The sequence below is a fragment of the Limulus polyphemus genome, unplaced genomic scaffold, assembly GCF_000517525.1.
Source record: "Limulus polyphemus unplaced genomic scaffold, Limulus_polyphemus-2.1.2 Scaffold588, whole genome shotgun sequence".
Lineage (NCBI taxonomy): Eukaryota > Metazoa > Arthropoda > Merostomata > Xiphosura > Limulidae > Limulus > Limulus polyphemus.
Genome location: NW_013666198.1, coordinates 344,076 through 361,434, shown reverse-complemented (window position 1 = coordinate 361,434; position 17,359 = coordinate 344,076). Strand labels below are relative to the sequence as shown.

The 17,359-nt window shown below is 30.3% G+C and overlaps 1 protein-coding gene across 3 annotated transcripts in view; it reads left to right on the top strand.

The window, feature by feature from the left end:
• The window catches only part of LOC106459298 (tRNA-dihydrouridine(20) synthase [NAD(P)+]-like), a 25,074-nt gene extending 8,666 nt beyond the window's left edge, over positions 1-16,408 (top strand). For 2 of the 3 annotated variants that reach the window (XM_013918909.2, XM_022385751.1), the window contains 7 exons: positions 1,095-1,252; positions 1,707-1,872; positions 4,834-4,955; positions 7,350-7,517; positions 9,375-9,462; positions 12,260-12,327; positions 13,785-16,408. In XM_013918909.2, coding sequence (XP_013774363.1) covers positions 1,095-1,252; positions 1,707-1,872; positions 4,834-4,955; positions 7,350-7,517; positions 9,375-9,462; positions 12,260-12,327; positions 13,785-14,256 — 1,242 coding nt within the window. In that variant the 3' untranslated portion in view covers positions 14,257-16,408. The remainder of the gene's footprint in view (positions 1-1,094; positions 1,253-1,706; positions 1,873-4,833; positions 4,956-7,349; positions 7,518-9,374; positions 9,463-12,259; positions 12,328-13,784) is intronic. The other variant, XM_022385749.1, reaches the window with a different exon arrangement.
• The last annotated feature ends 951 nt before the right edge of the window (positions 16,409-17,359 follow it).

Below are 17,359 nucleotides of genomic sequence, written 5' to 3'. Positions count from 1 at the left end.
TATATATATATATATATATATATATATATATATTTATGAATTATAAAACTTGTGTTTGATTTAACATTTCCCTTGTATCAGTAATATGACTGTTGGTTTGTGTTAAATCTCTTTTTTTTTTGCCAGTTGAAGAACTAATAAAATTTGTGATTTTTTTTACTTTTTTATTGGTACTAGTAAAGAAGCCTATAGTTTGTGTTAAATCTAAAAGTAACAGAGTTAATGGTTTGTGTTAAATGTCTTTTTTTTTTTCACCCCAACAACAGAGTGGGTGATATATGTTAAATCACTTTTTACCAGTAAAAAAACTAATGATTTATGTTAAATATCTTTCTTCCAATAAAAAAATTAATGATTTGTGTTAAACCTCTTTTTTGCAAAAGCAACAGACCTTATTAAATCTCTTTTTTCTTTTTTATATTGGTAACAAAGCTAGTGAATTGTGTAACATCTCTTTCTGTAACAGTTACACAGCTAATGATTTGTCATACATCTCTTTATATGTCAGAACTAAAGCTAGGTGATTGACTATGTTAATTGATATAATCAGTTATCAGTAAACATTGATTAATGTCATATAAAATAATCAATTAATTAAAGTTATTGTTTTGGATTATTCTTCCAAATAACCAAAATATTGCCATTATGATTTCTTCCAAAATAATAAGTAAAGAGCAAAAAAGGGCAGTTTGAGAATTTAACTATAAAAAATAATTCTAAATTACTTTTTAGCAAACTGAGAAACAGTAATAATAATAATAATGATTAATTTTCTGTGGTACTTAAAGACAAGTGAAGATAAATTGTACAAGACAATGATTTTTAATGTAAGTGTGCCACATTTTTAACATTTTTAGGAGATTCTAGAATGAGTAGGATTTTCATATATAAAATCATATTCATTAATATGTAGACTTGGCTTTTCCTTCTATTGAATCTGTTATGCTAGAGAGCTGTTATAAGTTTTGTAATTGGTTTCTCCTCTTATTTTATAACTTAATATCACACAGCAGGAGATTATTATATTGTTATCTCTTTAGCCAAACATAAGTTATATATTACTGTGTGAAACAATTGAATTTGATATTATCTAGCTGGAGGATACAATAGCTCTAGCTAAACTCATTGAAAGCACTGGAGTGGCAGCACTAACAGTCCATGGTAGAACTAAAGAAGAAAGGCCGCAACATCAAAACAGAACTCATGTAATTCAGGCTGTTGCTGCAGCATTGTCCATACCAGTAATAGCTAAGTAAGTATTTGAACAAAGCAACAGTTTGGAATAGACTAAGCTTTCATCACTTTACAAATCAATTAAAATGAACATACATACTACTTTTTTGGGGTTACTTTTTGCTTTGAAGCTTGTATAGTAATACTTTATTTTTTATTTGCTTATTATTTCAGTTCCTTTTCCCCATTTCCTATGTCAGTATTGTATGTATATTTAGAATTGCTTTGAATTTTAATATTTGTTTGCAAGACTGTAATGTCTTAAATTATTCTTTATTTATATACTATATCTTGATTGCCTTTACTTCTATAATTTTTTGATATGGTACTGAACTTTAGGAGAACTATTTATTGCTTCAACTGTTAAATATGTTTTGAGCATAACCTTTTAGAAAATATATTTTATTGAAAAAATTAATTATGAAGACTTGTGGTGTTAGGAGTTTTAATTTTTTTGGTCTCATGCTCTCTAGTGGTGGTTCTGGAGAAATTTCTTGCTACTCAGATATAGAAAAGTTCCGAAGGGCAACTAATGCTTCTTCGGTTGCGATTGCTCGACAGGCTGAATGGAATTGTTCAATCTTTCGTCCCGAAGGCAAACTTCCACTTGATGAAATCATATTAGCGTATTTAAAATATGTAAGTTATATAATCTGCAAATATTTAATGTTGCATAATACAATTTTATTAACTCGTTGTATATTTCTAGCAGTTGTTACATTTCATATGTAATAAATAGTTTTCTGCTTTTTAAATTGTGATAGACTGTGTTGCTCACCTGCATTATGTTAAAAAACTAAAAGTCTAGAAAGGCTTAAATCACTAAATCGAGCTTATACATTTAAAAACTATAACATGGCAGTTTTTCATGCTATTTTAGTTACTGTAGAAATGTTCAGGAAAATAATTTCAAATCATTAAGTTTGGTTATATAAAAATATAAAATGATGTATATTTGATATACTTCAAAGCCTAAAGATGTGAAATAAGTTTGTTTGTGTGGAGAATTTTGATAGAAATTCCATGAACTCTATGAGATCCATGGTGTATTAACACACACACCTAGTCTATTATTTGTTTTATTGTATTGTAGTTTGAAACTTCAGAATTATTTTTTTGCTGATTATTTAGCTTTAGCAAATAAAATATCTTATTTTTATACATGATAATTCTATGAATTTGCAACTTTCAAGTTGTAAATTGAAAAAGAAAGCCCATAGTTTTATTGTGCTTATAATCACTGGCATTCAATACAATTTATCTACCATACCAAAATAATAAGTAGCCATTATACATATATATATATATATATATATTTTTACATTTTATATCAGTGATTTTCTTTACACATTCAATCAGTTACTTAGGCTGATAAAGCCTAATGTAAACAAGGCCTAACACAATAGCTTTTCTGCTGAAATGAACCTTGACATGGTTGAGTACAGAATGATTTAACTAAGCTTACCTCATCTTGTTTCACACAAAAAAAATCTCTTTCCATACTCACTGCAACATCATAATTCAAATGAAGTATAAAATGATAAACCAAGCTACAAAAATAAATGGTTAACTATAATTGTAGCAGAAGCTGTTCACAAACACTTTTTTTTTCTAGCAACATGTTATGAAGCTAAGTAATTGGTTCCATTCTTGACACAGATCTCTGCTGAACCGGAAGCTTTATTAGCTTTACAGTCAACCGATTGAAAAAACAGCTTTCTTAACAGGTTTAGAGCTTTAATCTATAGTTTCTTGAAGCTGAGATATAGGCAATTATATTACACCATGACAACCAAGGTTGGGAAATAGTTATTAGCTAAAAATTGATAAAAGTACACTTTCTTTTAAAGTTTGTTCAAAGATATTATAATTTTGCCTCTATGGAGCTCAGAAAAAAATCAGGAAATTTACAAACACTAATGATTTCATTGGAAGCTTTCTGAAATCAACCCCTAATAAAAAATTTTGACTTTAAAAATTATTTATGTGTATAGGTAGATAAGCAAAATTCTTTTTTTTCTTAAATAGATTTCAACTCTGAAGTTTTTTTTATCTGTATAATAATAACTGTTTATTTTGCATGATTATTTTAATTCAATGATGAAATTTTGTCCATCTGGGTGTGAAAGAGTTAACTGAGGTCTTACTAATGGCTATGTGAGTAACAGTTTGGTTTACGAGTAAACTTGATCACAGTATAATGAAAGATTAGACTTAGTCTGTCATATTGTTATACAAAAAATATCAACCGTAACCAGATTTTAAAAGTCAGTATGGTTACTCCATCTTGGCCAGATAACTGATAAAGTAAAATTGACAAGTTAACACATCCCTCAGGAGCCAAGGGGTATGTTGAATATTAAAAGTATGTTCAATCCAGAAACTTCCAAAGAAGATAGGTTTGGACATATTTTTTCAAGACAACCTTGAGACAAATTTGAGAGTAAATTCAGTATATGTATATCAATAAAGTCACAATCTCATCATCATTAATTAAGCAATTACCAACTTGTTATGTTTTTGCTATCAGCTTTTTATTTTTAGCTTTCAGTTGAGATATGAACAATTTCTCCTGCAATTTGGTAGGGAAGGTCGAGGCAATACAAGAGTTAGCAGTAGGTTGAGCAGACAGGAACACTTTGAAAGCAGCTATAGATATAATACTATACTCAGATTGCTGCACAATATCTACCAAGGTGGTTCTAAACGATTCCTGAATACCTCTGCATGTCATTTAGAGACATCCATGCTTCTTGTGCTTGGCCGTTAAGCTCATGATGGGCTGACAAATTTCAGTCACCCCACCACTTCAAATCACTTTTCGTAGCCCCAACAGTAAAAGTGTGTGGGAAATGCTTTCTTTTTAGCCAATAAAAATTTCTAAAAAATTTCAGTTTAAATTATGAAGAACTGGAGTGGGTAGTTTTTTTTCAACAAAAATGTCCCCCTCTTCCTTTTCTGGACTAATTAGCTCAAACTAAGCAGATTAATAACTTGTTATAGTTCTTCTCTGCCACTTACCCCAAAGAATAAATTAGAAGTGTAATCAGTTTATCTTTAAAAGATGGACACAGGAAAGAAAAGGAATACTATTTGAATGAGGCTTCCGATGAAAATATGTATATTTTTTTTAGGTTAGTGTAGCTTAGAGTAATCACCAATAACAAGTTTTACATCCTGCCAACTGACTTATGACTGATTCAGTGAATCCTGAAAACCACTGAAACAATTTAAAACTAATAAATAAGTAATAATGATTAAAAAACCAATACATAGCTATGTAAATTAAGCTATTAATCTGGCTTTAAGATTATTATTAAAGTAATTACTGTGATTTGGCTTCCAGACATTTATCAGAAAAAAAGGTTACTATTTTTTTTAAGTAATAGTTAACTATGTGGTAAAAGAAATAAATATACCTGTTTTTTATGTAAAATTTATAGAATATTTCATTCATAAATTTTTTTGATGGAACTTGATGTACATTCTAAATCATTCAAGTATAAGTCTTATTAAAATTAAATATAAGAAAAAATGATGTATCTGTTTCTTATAAAGTGTTTTTCCTTTGTTTATGTCTAAATGGCATTTCTCTTTTAGGCCATAGACTATGACAACAATGTGATTAATACCAAATACTGTATTCAACAAATGCTAGGCTCACTGCAAGAAACTTTGAGGGGGAAAGCATTCCTAAATGCTCAGCAAGTACATGAAATATGGTAGGGTAAGAGACTTTAGAAACAAGTTTTATATAGCCTTTGTGATTGTGACTAAGCTGTACAATATATTATTAGCCTCCTTAAGTTGAGCTGTTATATTATTAATTCTTAAATTATGCTTATCATTTGAAATTTATCTAATTAGGTTCCATTAGTTATAATAAATAGGTTTTCCTGAAATTCAGACAAAAATAAAACTTTAGTAAAAACTAAATACAACAAGTTTACATTAAAAAGTTTATTCAGTTAATTTTCAGATTTGGGGAAATTTATGAGTTTAATGAACTATTTAACTAGGGGTTAAATTGCAATATTGAAACCTGTAACTCTTTCAAACATTCAAGTAAATTTTTTATAATTTCTGTGGATAAATGGTAAACATCCATCACTGTTTTGTTTCTATTGGCCCCATTGTTATGAAATTAATGTAAAGAACTCAGTTTTTTCTATGTATTTTCTTGAGATACTAATTGTAATATTTGCTGTTGGTTACTGATCTAACTTGTCCTCCTTTCTGACAACATGAATATTGCTAAAGTGCAGTATTCAAACCTGTGATTCTGCTTCTTGGCTAGACGTTTTTAAGAAACTAATGTATGGAAGCTGAGCTGTGTCTGGTAAACAAAGTTAGAGTTTGAATCTTGCCCACCCTTACTTTTCAATTTAAAAGATTTTATACTTTCTGGATTGTAGATGTTAATACTAGAGCTGTTATCTGTATATACATACATTTTCTTACTGGTTGGTTGTTAGATTTAATACTAGAGCTGTTATCTGTATATACATACATTTTCTTACTGGTTGGTTGTTAGATATTAATACTAGAGCTGTTATCTGTATATATATACATTTTCTTGCTGGATGGTTGTTAGATGTTAATACTAGAGCTGTTATCTGTATATATACATACATTTTCTTACTGGATGGTTGTTAGATGTTAATACTAGAGCTGTTATCTGTATATACATACATTTTCTTACTGGTTGGTTGTTAGATGTTAATACTAGAGCTGTTATCTGTATATACGTACATTTTTCTACTGGTTGGTCGTAAGATTTTAGATTGTTAATTAAACTTCAATTAAATATGCATGTGTATGTTTTTTAGATTATGAAATAATTTATAATAAAAATGTTTTTTGCTTTATATTAATATATAATGAAAATTTCACATACTATTAATCATTAATTTTCAATCAATTATAAACTGTACAAAAGGAGACAAAGTAAGACAACCTAGGCTTAATAGCATCAAAAAGTAACATACTCAGTATTGAGCCAGTATAGATACAAAAAATGGTTCATAAAGTTCAATGGAATTGTTTTTTAGTTTTGACTCACCAATAGTGCAGGTATTCTAAGGTTAGGAGACATATAGCTCAAGTTTGTTGATAGAAACACTTAAGAGTTATTTAATGTCACTATTCTATTTTTTCATTCCAGTGAAATTATACAAATGTATAAAGATATATAATATCACATGTTTAACCCATTCACTGCAGCTGGAATGTGTATTTCCCAGTGCTTCCACCCCCTCACGCTGGAACTGGGACAAATGTCTGTCATTGTCGATGCTGTTTATGCCTTGCTCTGCTGGGTCCAGAGATGGAGAGCTAGCATTTTCTTGTCTCATTCCCTCTTCGTCATCATGCATTTAAACACCACTTGACTCACTCTTTTACAATCTTCTAAGCATTCTGGGTCAACCTCATCAAGCATATTTACCTAGTAATTAAGGTTACTACTTGCCACTCTAGCGGTGTGGGCACGGTCAGCATGTATTTGTCGTGCATTTCGCTTAGGCATCTTGTTGGTTACTGAAGAGCTGAGTGGAAAACGTTGAGGGGAAACCATATATCAACTTTAGGTGGGATGCCAATAAATATTTTCCAACTTATTTTACCCCCATACATCACGTGTGGCAGTTTTGAATGACAATGGGAAATATTTGTTCCAGTTGCAGTGTGAGGAGGGAGGAATCACTGGGAAATATGTCTCAGCTGCAGTGAAAGGGTTAAAACCTACAAAATTGATTAACTTCAGGAGACAGATTTTGGAGTTTGAAGTAGAAGCACATTTTCTATATAATTTTTTTAAAAATGGCTGTGTAAACATATACAAAGAACGATAAGTAGAGCCCCTTTCTGTATTTTATTTTTAATTACAAAATAATGAAACATTCTGTTCTTCAAATATAGTTCTGTGAAAAGCTGTGAACAAAATTTCATGCTTAATGAATATGACATTTGATTGAGAGTGTGGCAGGATGGTATTAGAGTGTTATATATATGATGTAGCATTTTCTCTTCAAATTTTATAATGTTAAAATATTAAGAATCAGACAAGAAAACAAACTAAAATTGTGTATTCTTAACTAAAATTAAATTGATTTTAGTGAGTTATGGGGTATGAAAGAATATCTTCAGACCAAACAGAAAGAATTTGAAGATCGAGCAGAAAAGTTACGAAAGCTTCACGCTAGGGGAAATGATGATACGCTGACCCTCAAAAGGAGAAAAATTGGCGAGGATGAAGTTTGGGAACTTGAGGCTAGATTTATCAGGTATCAAGTCTTAGTATAAATATAAAAGATAATACAGTACACCACCTATTTTCCGGCAACTGATGGTCTGGCACCTCCTTTAATCTGGACAAAATTACGAGAGCGCACTTGAAATTCCTGCGACCGCCAGACTAGTTCAGTGGGTGGCCACAGATGACATTGTGTGTGGTGCGAGCTCTTTCGCGACAGGCTACTTACATTTTAAGTAGGTATGTCACTTTCGTGAAAATTTTCTTATAAATATTAAACTGGTGGATCAACTTGCTTGAATTTTTTTCATGAATATTGCCAAGAATATGTAGTTTAAAAAGATACAAATATTTAGTTTCGATTTTTTTCTTCAATTTTTTACAACACAGAAAGTTGATAATAGTGTATGAAAATTCAATATATAATATACTTGAAAATAACAGTTTTCTGAAAAAATGTTTAAAGAGCATTGTTTAATTAAATTTTCATTTATGTCAACAGAGAGAATTTAAAGACGGCATCATGTGCCTCCATCCCAAAAGAGTTAATTGTTTACATCTGCAGTTGGTTGTGGTGATCCATCAGTTTTGTGCAATTCTTAGCTTATTTTGTTTAAATCTAACCCTAGTTATGGCTTCTAAGCAAGGTCCAAATGACAGTCATGGTGTCAAGCATAAGCACAAGTCCATATCGATACAAGACAAGGTAGAACTGTTGAAACAACTTGACTGTGGTGTTTCCATGAGGAAACTGTGTGATATGTATGGTATTGGTTTATCAACTGTTTACAATATAAAGAAGTAAAGTATAATTAGTGGGTCAGAAGTGTATTGTTGAATTATTATTACATGACCTCTGTTGGTCCGGCAAAATGGATAATCCGGCAAGGCTCTGGAACCAAGGGTGTCGGGAAATCGATTATGTACCTGTAATGAAATTGATTTAAAGTGTATGAAGAACTGAAACAAATAAATTATAGAAAACACAATTATAAATGAATTTATTTTTACGGCTTGATTTTATTACAATTAAATGAAAATTGTAACTTGAGTATTAAGCATTTCTTTCAGTATGATTCATTCTCTTTTGTTACTTAATTTTTGCATATTATAATATCCATGTAAAATTTAATGTGAGAAACATTTAAACTTAATTGTTGCTTCTTCTTGAAACTGGTGATGTAAAATGCCTCTTGATGAAACATTGGAGTTTTATTGGCTGTTAAAGTAAAGATGAAACATTTTACTTGTATTTTTTTTTTTTTTGTTTAACTATTCTTGTAATTAGTACTTTGTGGATTTTGTTGATTTTTAGTTAGAGAATTGTAAAAATATAATTTCAGACACAAGTCACTGTCCAGGGTAGTATAAAAATCATCAAAAGGACTGGATTTATGCCAAATGCTTCTGAGCTATGATATTTATAGCAAAAAGTCTTGATTCAGGGCAGACATAAGATAACTCTGAAATGCTGTTTTTACACATATGTGATTAGAAATCCAGGAAAAATTAATTAAAAACAATGGGAAACTTTATTCAACAAAATAATCTGAAAATTAAAAGTTTTAGGAATTTATTCTCATTGGGCTAATTTAAAAAAAATTTTTTTTAGCTGAGTTGATTGTGCTCTTAGTTACTTTACAACTTTTTTTTTATTTACTTGTACGTAAAATCACTAAATACTTATCTGGGTGTGAGAGATGTGGTTTTAATTATTTTTTAAAGTATATTCCATTTGGGAGGGGGGGGGTCATCCTCTTTGACAAGAAAACTGTTTGGCATCTCATAAATAAGAGTCATTAATCTCCCAGCCCATGTAAGAGATTCATCAAAACAGAATATTAAATGTGTATAGTGAAATATTTTATTGGAAAAAATATATTTTTAGAAACATGTTTGATCTCAGCGACTTACCAAAGAGTCTTTTGCTTGACTGGACAAGAAGAAATGGTTGTGATCTGCCACGCTATATTACTGTAAGTAGTTGCAAACATAGAACAGTATTCAATTATTTATGTGTATAAAAAGTTGATTAAACTGTAGGTTTATAGAAAACAACCATCATAATTACTTGGAACCTGTGGCATTTGTGTTGATGTGTACACTTGAATAATAAAAGACTAAACATTAGCCTTAATCTTGTTTTTGTGTTGATGTGTACACTTGAATAATAAAAGACTAAACATTAGCCTTAATCTTGTTTTTGTGTTGATGTGTACACTTGAATAATAAAAGACTAAACATTAGCCTTAATCTTGTTTTTGTGTTGATGTGTACACTTGAATAATAAAAGACTAAACATTAGCCTTAATCTTGTTTTTGTGTTGATGTGTACACTTGAATAATAAAAGACTAAACATTAGCCTCAATCTTGTTTTTGTGTTGATGTGTACACTTGAATAATAAAAGACTAAACATTAGCCTTAATCTTGTTTTTCAGGAGTATCTTAGTATTACATTTTAAGATATAATATCCTTACTCTCTTGCTACTTTACAAATACAGAGGTTGAGTACATTAAACAGTTTGGAGCCTCACTACATCCTTGTAGTCCATATTACCACATGTTGTGTCTTGACAACTGGGCATTTTGTCAATAACGTTAAAGCATAGTCACTGTTGTAAAAGGCTCTATCATAAGGCTGTCATTCCATAACCCATCTAGTGTAAGAGGACATTGGTTTCCCAGCATAGAAATCTGGTATGTATTCGTTTGGGATAGCAGGAATATCCATTTTTTTTTATCCAGGTGTTTGAGGTATGTGACAGTTCAACAGATGTGCCATTAAATTCAAAACATATAACCTCCAAAATTCTAGATCCCCAATCTGAATGCATCTTTATGATTTAAGTGTATAAATATTTTGCATGATAAAAGGCTGTTACATACCCTTCTCCAATGCAATAAATGTTTTGGTAGCATTACACTACCTATGAAATGTCAGAATGTTGCTCTTGCCTTTATGCTGTAACTTTATATCAGCTGTGGTTGTCACATGACTTGCATATTCAGAATCATTTTAATACAATGTACTCAATCCTCTATACATGCTCCTTTGATAGTTTTAGTGAATGTTTGTCAATTTTTACTTGAAAACCACATATTTTTGTGTACCCTTTTCATTAAATTTAGGAAACTGGGAGCAAGCCTCACCCAGGTGTTAGAATGCCAGATTACGGAATTGTGGGTCCATCATTCATGCTCAATTACTTCAAAAAAATAAAGACTATTGTGCACTACACTTTTATGTTGTAAGTGCCTTATAAGGGTGGAAGTCAAGTACCACAATTTGGTCAGACAAGACTAGTTAGTCCAAGAGTTGGCAGTGAATGCTGTTTACCAGCTGCCTTGCCATAATTACTGTTAAAAATTAGGGATGGTTAGCACAAATATGGTCCTTGGTGTTGTTCTTGAGGAACTCTGAGTGAACATCTGAAAAAGTAAAAAACAGTAACAAAAATGTTTAATATACATAATCTGTTTCTCATGTCTGTTACCCTTTAAAGATTTATTCTGTTTATTGAAGGTACCTAGTTTGACTTGTGTGTATTTTATCAGATCACAGAAAATATCTATTTATATTATTTTTCAGACTATAAATATTTTCCATGTTGAGAGTTCAACTGTAACTTGTACTTCATGATAAATCATCCTTTCTCATAGGTTTGGTGATGAAAGTAATAGCATCTAATGTTCTCTAAGGATGACGTATTCTTTGAAAGTTTGTGAGAACATTGTCTGCTTGACCTTTCCAGTACAATTTCTATATTAATAAAGTTGAAATAACACATCTTTGATTATTTATGCAACTATCTGAATCAGTGATGACCTTCCCCCCAGTGGCACAATGGTATGTTTGTGCATTTACAATGCTAGAAACCAGGTTTCGATACCCATCGTGGGCAAAGCACAGATAACCCTTTAAGGCTGTCTTGTTTCTGTGTTTACATGAAGCTTAGTTTTGTACTACTCAACTAGTTTTTAACAAATACAAACTTCTAGATAGCTCAAAAGCTATTTCCACAAACTAATTTCAGTTATATGGTTAAACCTTATAGCTTAGAAATAAGTATGTTGTATTTTTTGTACAGTATGTTTTCAGATGTTAAGCTTATATCTGTCAGATTAGAATTGCATTTTGTTTTATACGATCTAATCAATCAAACTGTAATTATTTAATTTAATTCATGAGTTTTTCTTCAGGTATTCTTCAGAAACTGTAATAGTGTTTAAGATTTATCAAAGATTTCAGATTGTTACCAACAGTAACACAATATCTGAAACAAAATAACTTGGACAAGCTTTAAAGATGTTTTTCCTTCTTCATTGCTCATTATACTAAACTCAACCTGAGTAACTTGTCCATAAGAATGAACTAATTAAACAGTTCCTTATTTTCCTGAACTTAAAACCTACTCGGCTCCTTTAAAGGAATTTTTAAATTGATTCACCAAAATATCCCAATTGTAGCTTTAAAAATTGTGTAAACTGACAGCCTAAATCATGTTAATGGCTGAAACAATACTTTTCAAGTTTAACTGTATTGTTGTCCTTGTTTACTTATGATTAATTTCCTGTATTCTTCATAATTGGTGAAATGCAGTTTTTAGGCATTTAGCTTTTTGTTTTTCTTCCATAAGATAGAGAGATAAACAACCAATGCCATGCAGTTGTTATGGAGTAAAGAAAATCAAAAAGAGATATTTGTTTTTGTTTTTTGTTGTTCACTTTTTGGCACAAGCCTTATTTCATTTTATTTTTTTGTTTTGATAGGAGCAGACTGAAAAAAGCTTCAAGGCAGTTGTTAGTGTCAATGGAAAGAAATACTCAAGTACTCATTTGTAAGTTAACATATGTTCCAAATTCCTTTTCAAGTACATCTGAAAATTATTGTAAATGTTAGTAAAGCTACTAAATTTGGAAGTTAATAATAAATACTCAGTCATTTTATCATGGTTTTTTCTCGTGTGTGTTTATTTGTGACAATAATGGTTGTAAATAGACCAGGAGTTTATGCAATACAAGTCTACCCTTTAAAGATATTATTAAAATATGCATTCATATTCCAAACACCAACCAGTTGCTAAAGTATTCCAGAATTTCTGTAACTGTACAGTTCATCTTCATGAGATAAAATTACCGTGTGTATTACAATAGACTACTGAAGATACAGTACATTAAACAGTCAGGTTACAACACCTTTAATCAGTACAATGAAAATATGCACTACAATGTAATGATTATTAACTTTTATTGTTTAAACCTAATAACATCTTCTGGTTTTTAATGTTACTGTTGTAGCACTTTAGAGGTTTCTAAGCTAATTTGAAAGTTATAATTTCTTAATGGCCAAGTAATGACACTAGTAAATGTTATTTTCTTAATTATCTTTCATTAAATAATTTTTTCCCTCTCAGTGTCAGTTTTCATGACTGGATGCTCAAATGTGCAATTACAATAAATTATTTTCACTGTCAATTTCCCATAATTCAACACAATCTTTTAACATGTATATGTTATAGCATTTCAATTCCCCCCTAGAAACTCAAAATACAAAAAGACTTTCCATTATTTTGAAATCTTTATATATCTTTGTATATATAAAATGGTATTTACCGAGGGTTAAATAAAAACTACGTTTTCTCATTCTTCTCATCCATTGGAGTCAACTCATCTACTGCTATAATATAATCTTTCTAGAAGTTGTATTTCCTCCACTTAACTGGTTGGATTGGTTTTTGAATCATTTAGACAACCCATGTCGGTGACTTGAAGATTCTTTTGTTAAAGCAGCATTTTTTTTACTTACTGTAGTCATTGATATTTCTTTTTGACAGTGAAAAATAAAGATGAGAGGATTGTGTTTTTCTTATTTTAATAAAAACATAGACTAACCATCTGATTACTAAAAAAAACTGTTTCAGTAGTTGTAGTATTATCATACATCAAAGGGCTAAGACAGTTTTATTTGTGGGAAAAGTAGTTTAATTTTATGATTTTACATAATATATATTCTTTTAATAATGCAAACTCTAAGAATAAGCTTAGTGTGTAGGTTGTCCATGATTCTTAACTGTTCTCTTCTAGCAAAATATCTTTCAAATAATGCAGTTTTTTCTTTTCAAATATTAATTATTATTTTTTACATTTCATATCTGTTGATTCTATTTCAAAAATGATTTTTCAATTTTTTGGATTTTTTCAGTCATCCTTTTTTCATTTTTTGTTATAATATCATATCACACAGTCAGCAGTGCAGATGGGTGTTCCATTTAATTTCTGTTTTTCATACATTTAGAGAAAAGAACAAAAAGAATGCAGAGCAGGCAGCTGCACTTGTAGCAGTTTTTCATCTGGGATTGGTAGATGAGAATAAGATAAAAGGAAGACCTATTGGAATATCACTTGCTGCAGACCAAGTAAAGATCACAGGAGACTCTGCTGCACCTTTAGATACTGTTGTTTGCAGTTGTCAGCATAGAAATTCAGATTCTGAGAAGAATCAAAAAGCTTTTTGTTTGAAGTCAGACCATGCTAATTCATCAGATAACATATGTCAGTCATTTACTGAGAGTAATGAACTGTACATTAACAAAAAAGCAACTTTTGTATCAAAAGAAAACACTGGTAAATGGAAGTATGGCACTTTTGATCCCAAGCTAACAAAGAATGATACTTCACACTTAACAGAAATACAAGCCAGGGCCTTGGAAAACTCTGGTGAAACTGTGAAAACGTATACAGAATGTAATCACAACCTTCAGAGATGACAGAATAGCAAGTTAAGGTTAATGTAAGTTTTACAAGGTGTTCAAATGAAGTAACAGGGCATACTTCAAAAATGGTGAGAAGTCTTTCATATGTATATTAATGTGAACGTATTGCAACATGTGAAGACATAACGATGTAACAAAACAGTAGCTCTTTAAATGGTGACTGAGAATATCATACAACGAACAGTATAGAACATATAATCAAAATATCAGTTTTAGATAATCTTTCTCATTTTTAATGAAATTTTGGAAACTGTGCAGTGATAATATAGACTTGCAAGATTAACTTGTTATTAACTGGTGTGCTTCTGTGCTCTTCTCAGGTATTCATGGTCTTAAATTCCTAATATTATTTGGAACTTTTCCAGATAGTGAGTTCTAAAATGAAGTTAACTGGTAATTATCATTTTAAAAGTATTGTAAAAAAACAAGTTTTGTGAGATTAGTCTGAAATTCTTTAGTTTTACTGGAATTTTTCAGGACAGGGATTGTAAGATTACAATTGCTGACTTAAATAGTCTTCTTATGGTCCAGATGGACATGAAAGAAGAGATTCATTGTAATGTTAATTTTTGATTCTCATTAACTTTATATAAGTCTGAAGGGAATTGACATTTTTTAACTCAAAATATCAGTTTTGATTTAGATCTCTGTCTTGTAACTAACTCAAAGTTTTATTAGTTTTGTTTCTCTACAATATATGAAAATAAAAATAGGGTCATCTGAAATAAAACCCCTTATATGTATTTTCCACTCAGGGTTGGATCAAGCATGGCCTACTGGTTAGGATGCTGTACTTACAATCTGTGGGATCAAAGCACATTGCTAAACATGCTTGCCCTTACAGCCATGGGGGTAGGGGTTATGCTGTAACAGGATCTTCATGACTAACAAGAACTTGTATTAACACAAGGATCTACCTGACTGAGTAGAACATATATTATTACATATATAATAGCAAGAATGTGAGCAACGGACTAAAACATATATTTATACAAAAGTATTTGTGACTGGCTAAAGTTCACTAAATTCATATTAACACAAGGATCTTCATGACTAACAAGAACTTGTATTAACACAAGGATCTACCTGACTGAGTAGAACATATATTATTACATATATAATAGCAAGAATGTGAGCAACGGACTAAAACATATATTTATACAAAAGTATTTGTGACTGGCTAAAGTTCACTAAATTCATATTAACACAAGGATCTTCATGGCTAGCAAGTATTCATATTAACACAAGGATCTTCCTGACCGAGTAGAACCTATATTAGCATTAAGGATCTTCATGACTAACAAGAACTTGTATTAACACAAGGATCTACCTGACTGAGTAGAACATATATTAACATTAAGGATCTTCATGATTGACTAGAACCTATATTAACATTAAGGATCTTCATGACTGGCAAGAACATATATTAACATTAAGGATCTTCATGACTAGCAAGTATTCATATTAACACAAGAATCTTCATAACTAACAAGAACCATATTAACACAAGAATCTTCATAACTAAAAAGAACCATATTAACACAAAGATATTCTTGACTACTAGAACTTGTATTAACATTAAGGATCTTCCTGACTGAGTAGAACCTATATTAACACTAGGGATCTTCATGATTGAGTAGAACCTATATTAACATAAGGGTATATTAAATATGGTATTAACAAATTTCAATTATTAGTTATACTAAAATTTTTACCTGATTACTATAAGTGTTAGAAACTTAGTGACAAGGTATGTTAATACAGAATGTTGGTAAATTGCAAGTTAGCAAAAGTGACTAATGTTAGCATTTTCTGTTTCTTTAATAATAAGAATATGTTTGTGAAGTATTACAGACTGGTTTGGACTGTTGTAAATCACTGAGTAATAGAAAATGATTTGTATTTTAGAATGTGACTCAATCCTTTTGTCATTTTATGATATAGCTACCACAATAGGGTTTTTTGTTGATTGTAAATAGAAATTTATTCTTGTATTATTTGATGTTATTAAAACTGTTACCCACTATTAGATATAGTCAGATCAGAAAATAATTCTAGTGATGCAAACTAATCATAACTTGATATTAATATACTACATGTCCATTTGTTTCTTACGTCAAAACATTGAATAAATTGTTTCAACCAAGTTTGTCTCTAGAACTAGCACAGAAGTATAATTATCAGTTTTATTAAATGTTGAAATGTAATTCAATTTAAATTCATTTGAGGAAAAAACTATAATTTCAAACATCAGACTTCAGATATAAACTGTTCAATAGAAAGATTAAAAAAAAGTAAGGTTTTGATATTAGTCGTTACATTTGAACACTAGCATAAAACTTAAAGAAAGGTTGTTGTTTTTCACTTCTAATGAAGAATAGTGTCTTAAAGAGTATACACAATTTTTTTTTTAAATGTGGACTTTTTACATAACATTTTTTCCATCAAGACATATAATTAACCACAGCTCATATAGTGAGCCTAATAACCTGCACTAGAAGTATTATATGAAAAATATAAATTGCTTTGGACCCATATTGATAAAATTATTAAAACAAGCTTTTGATTATTGTACTGGAGTCTGAAAAAATAAATTACACTTCCTGAAATCTTCTATTAAATATAGATCAGTAGGGGTTAAAAATATTTTGTTGTATATTCTTTAGAATTAAAAATTATTGAAATTCCTGCCATGCAATCATATATTGCCACCTCTGTTTTTATTGGAAAAATATTTGTTAAGTGTGTATTTAATGTTGAAATAATATAGCAGACTATTATTTCAAGAAAAGAAAAGGAGTTATTACACTGAAAGCATTTGATATTCATGTTTCATGTTTGAACAGTGAAGAATATTGATACAGAAAGAATAACCTAGCATGTCACAAAAATATTTAGTAGTGTCCATGTTACTAGCCACCCAGTATTTGGGCAGTTGGCTTTGATCTTTGTCACTCGGTATTTGGCTAGTTGCCTATGATCTATGTTACTTGGGGTTTGTAAGGTACCCAGTAATTGGCTAGTTGTGTATGATGTACATCACAGTGAGTAGTAAGCTACTCAGTATTTGGCTTGTTGCCTGTAATCTATGCTACTT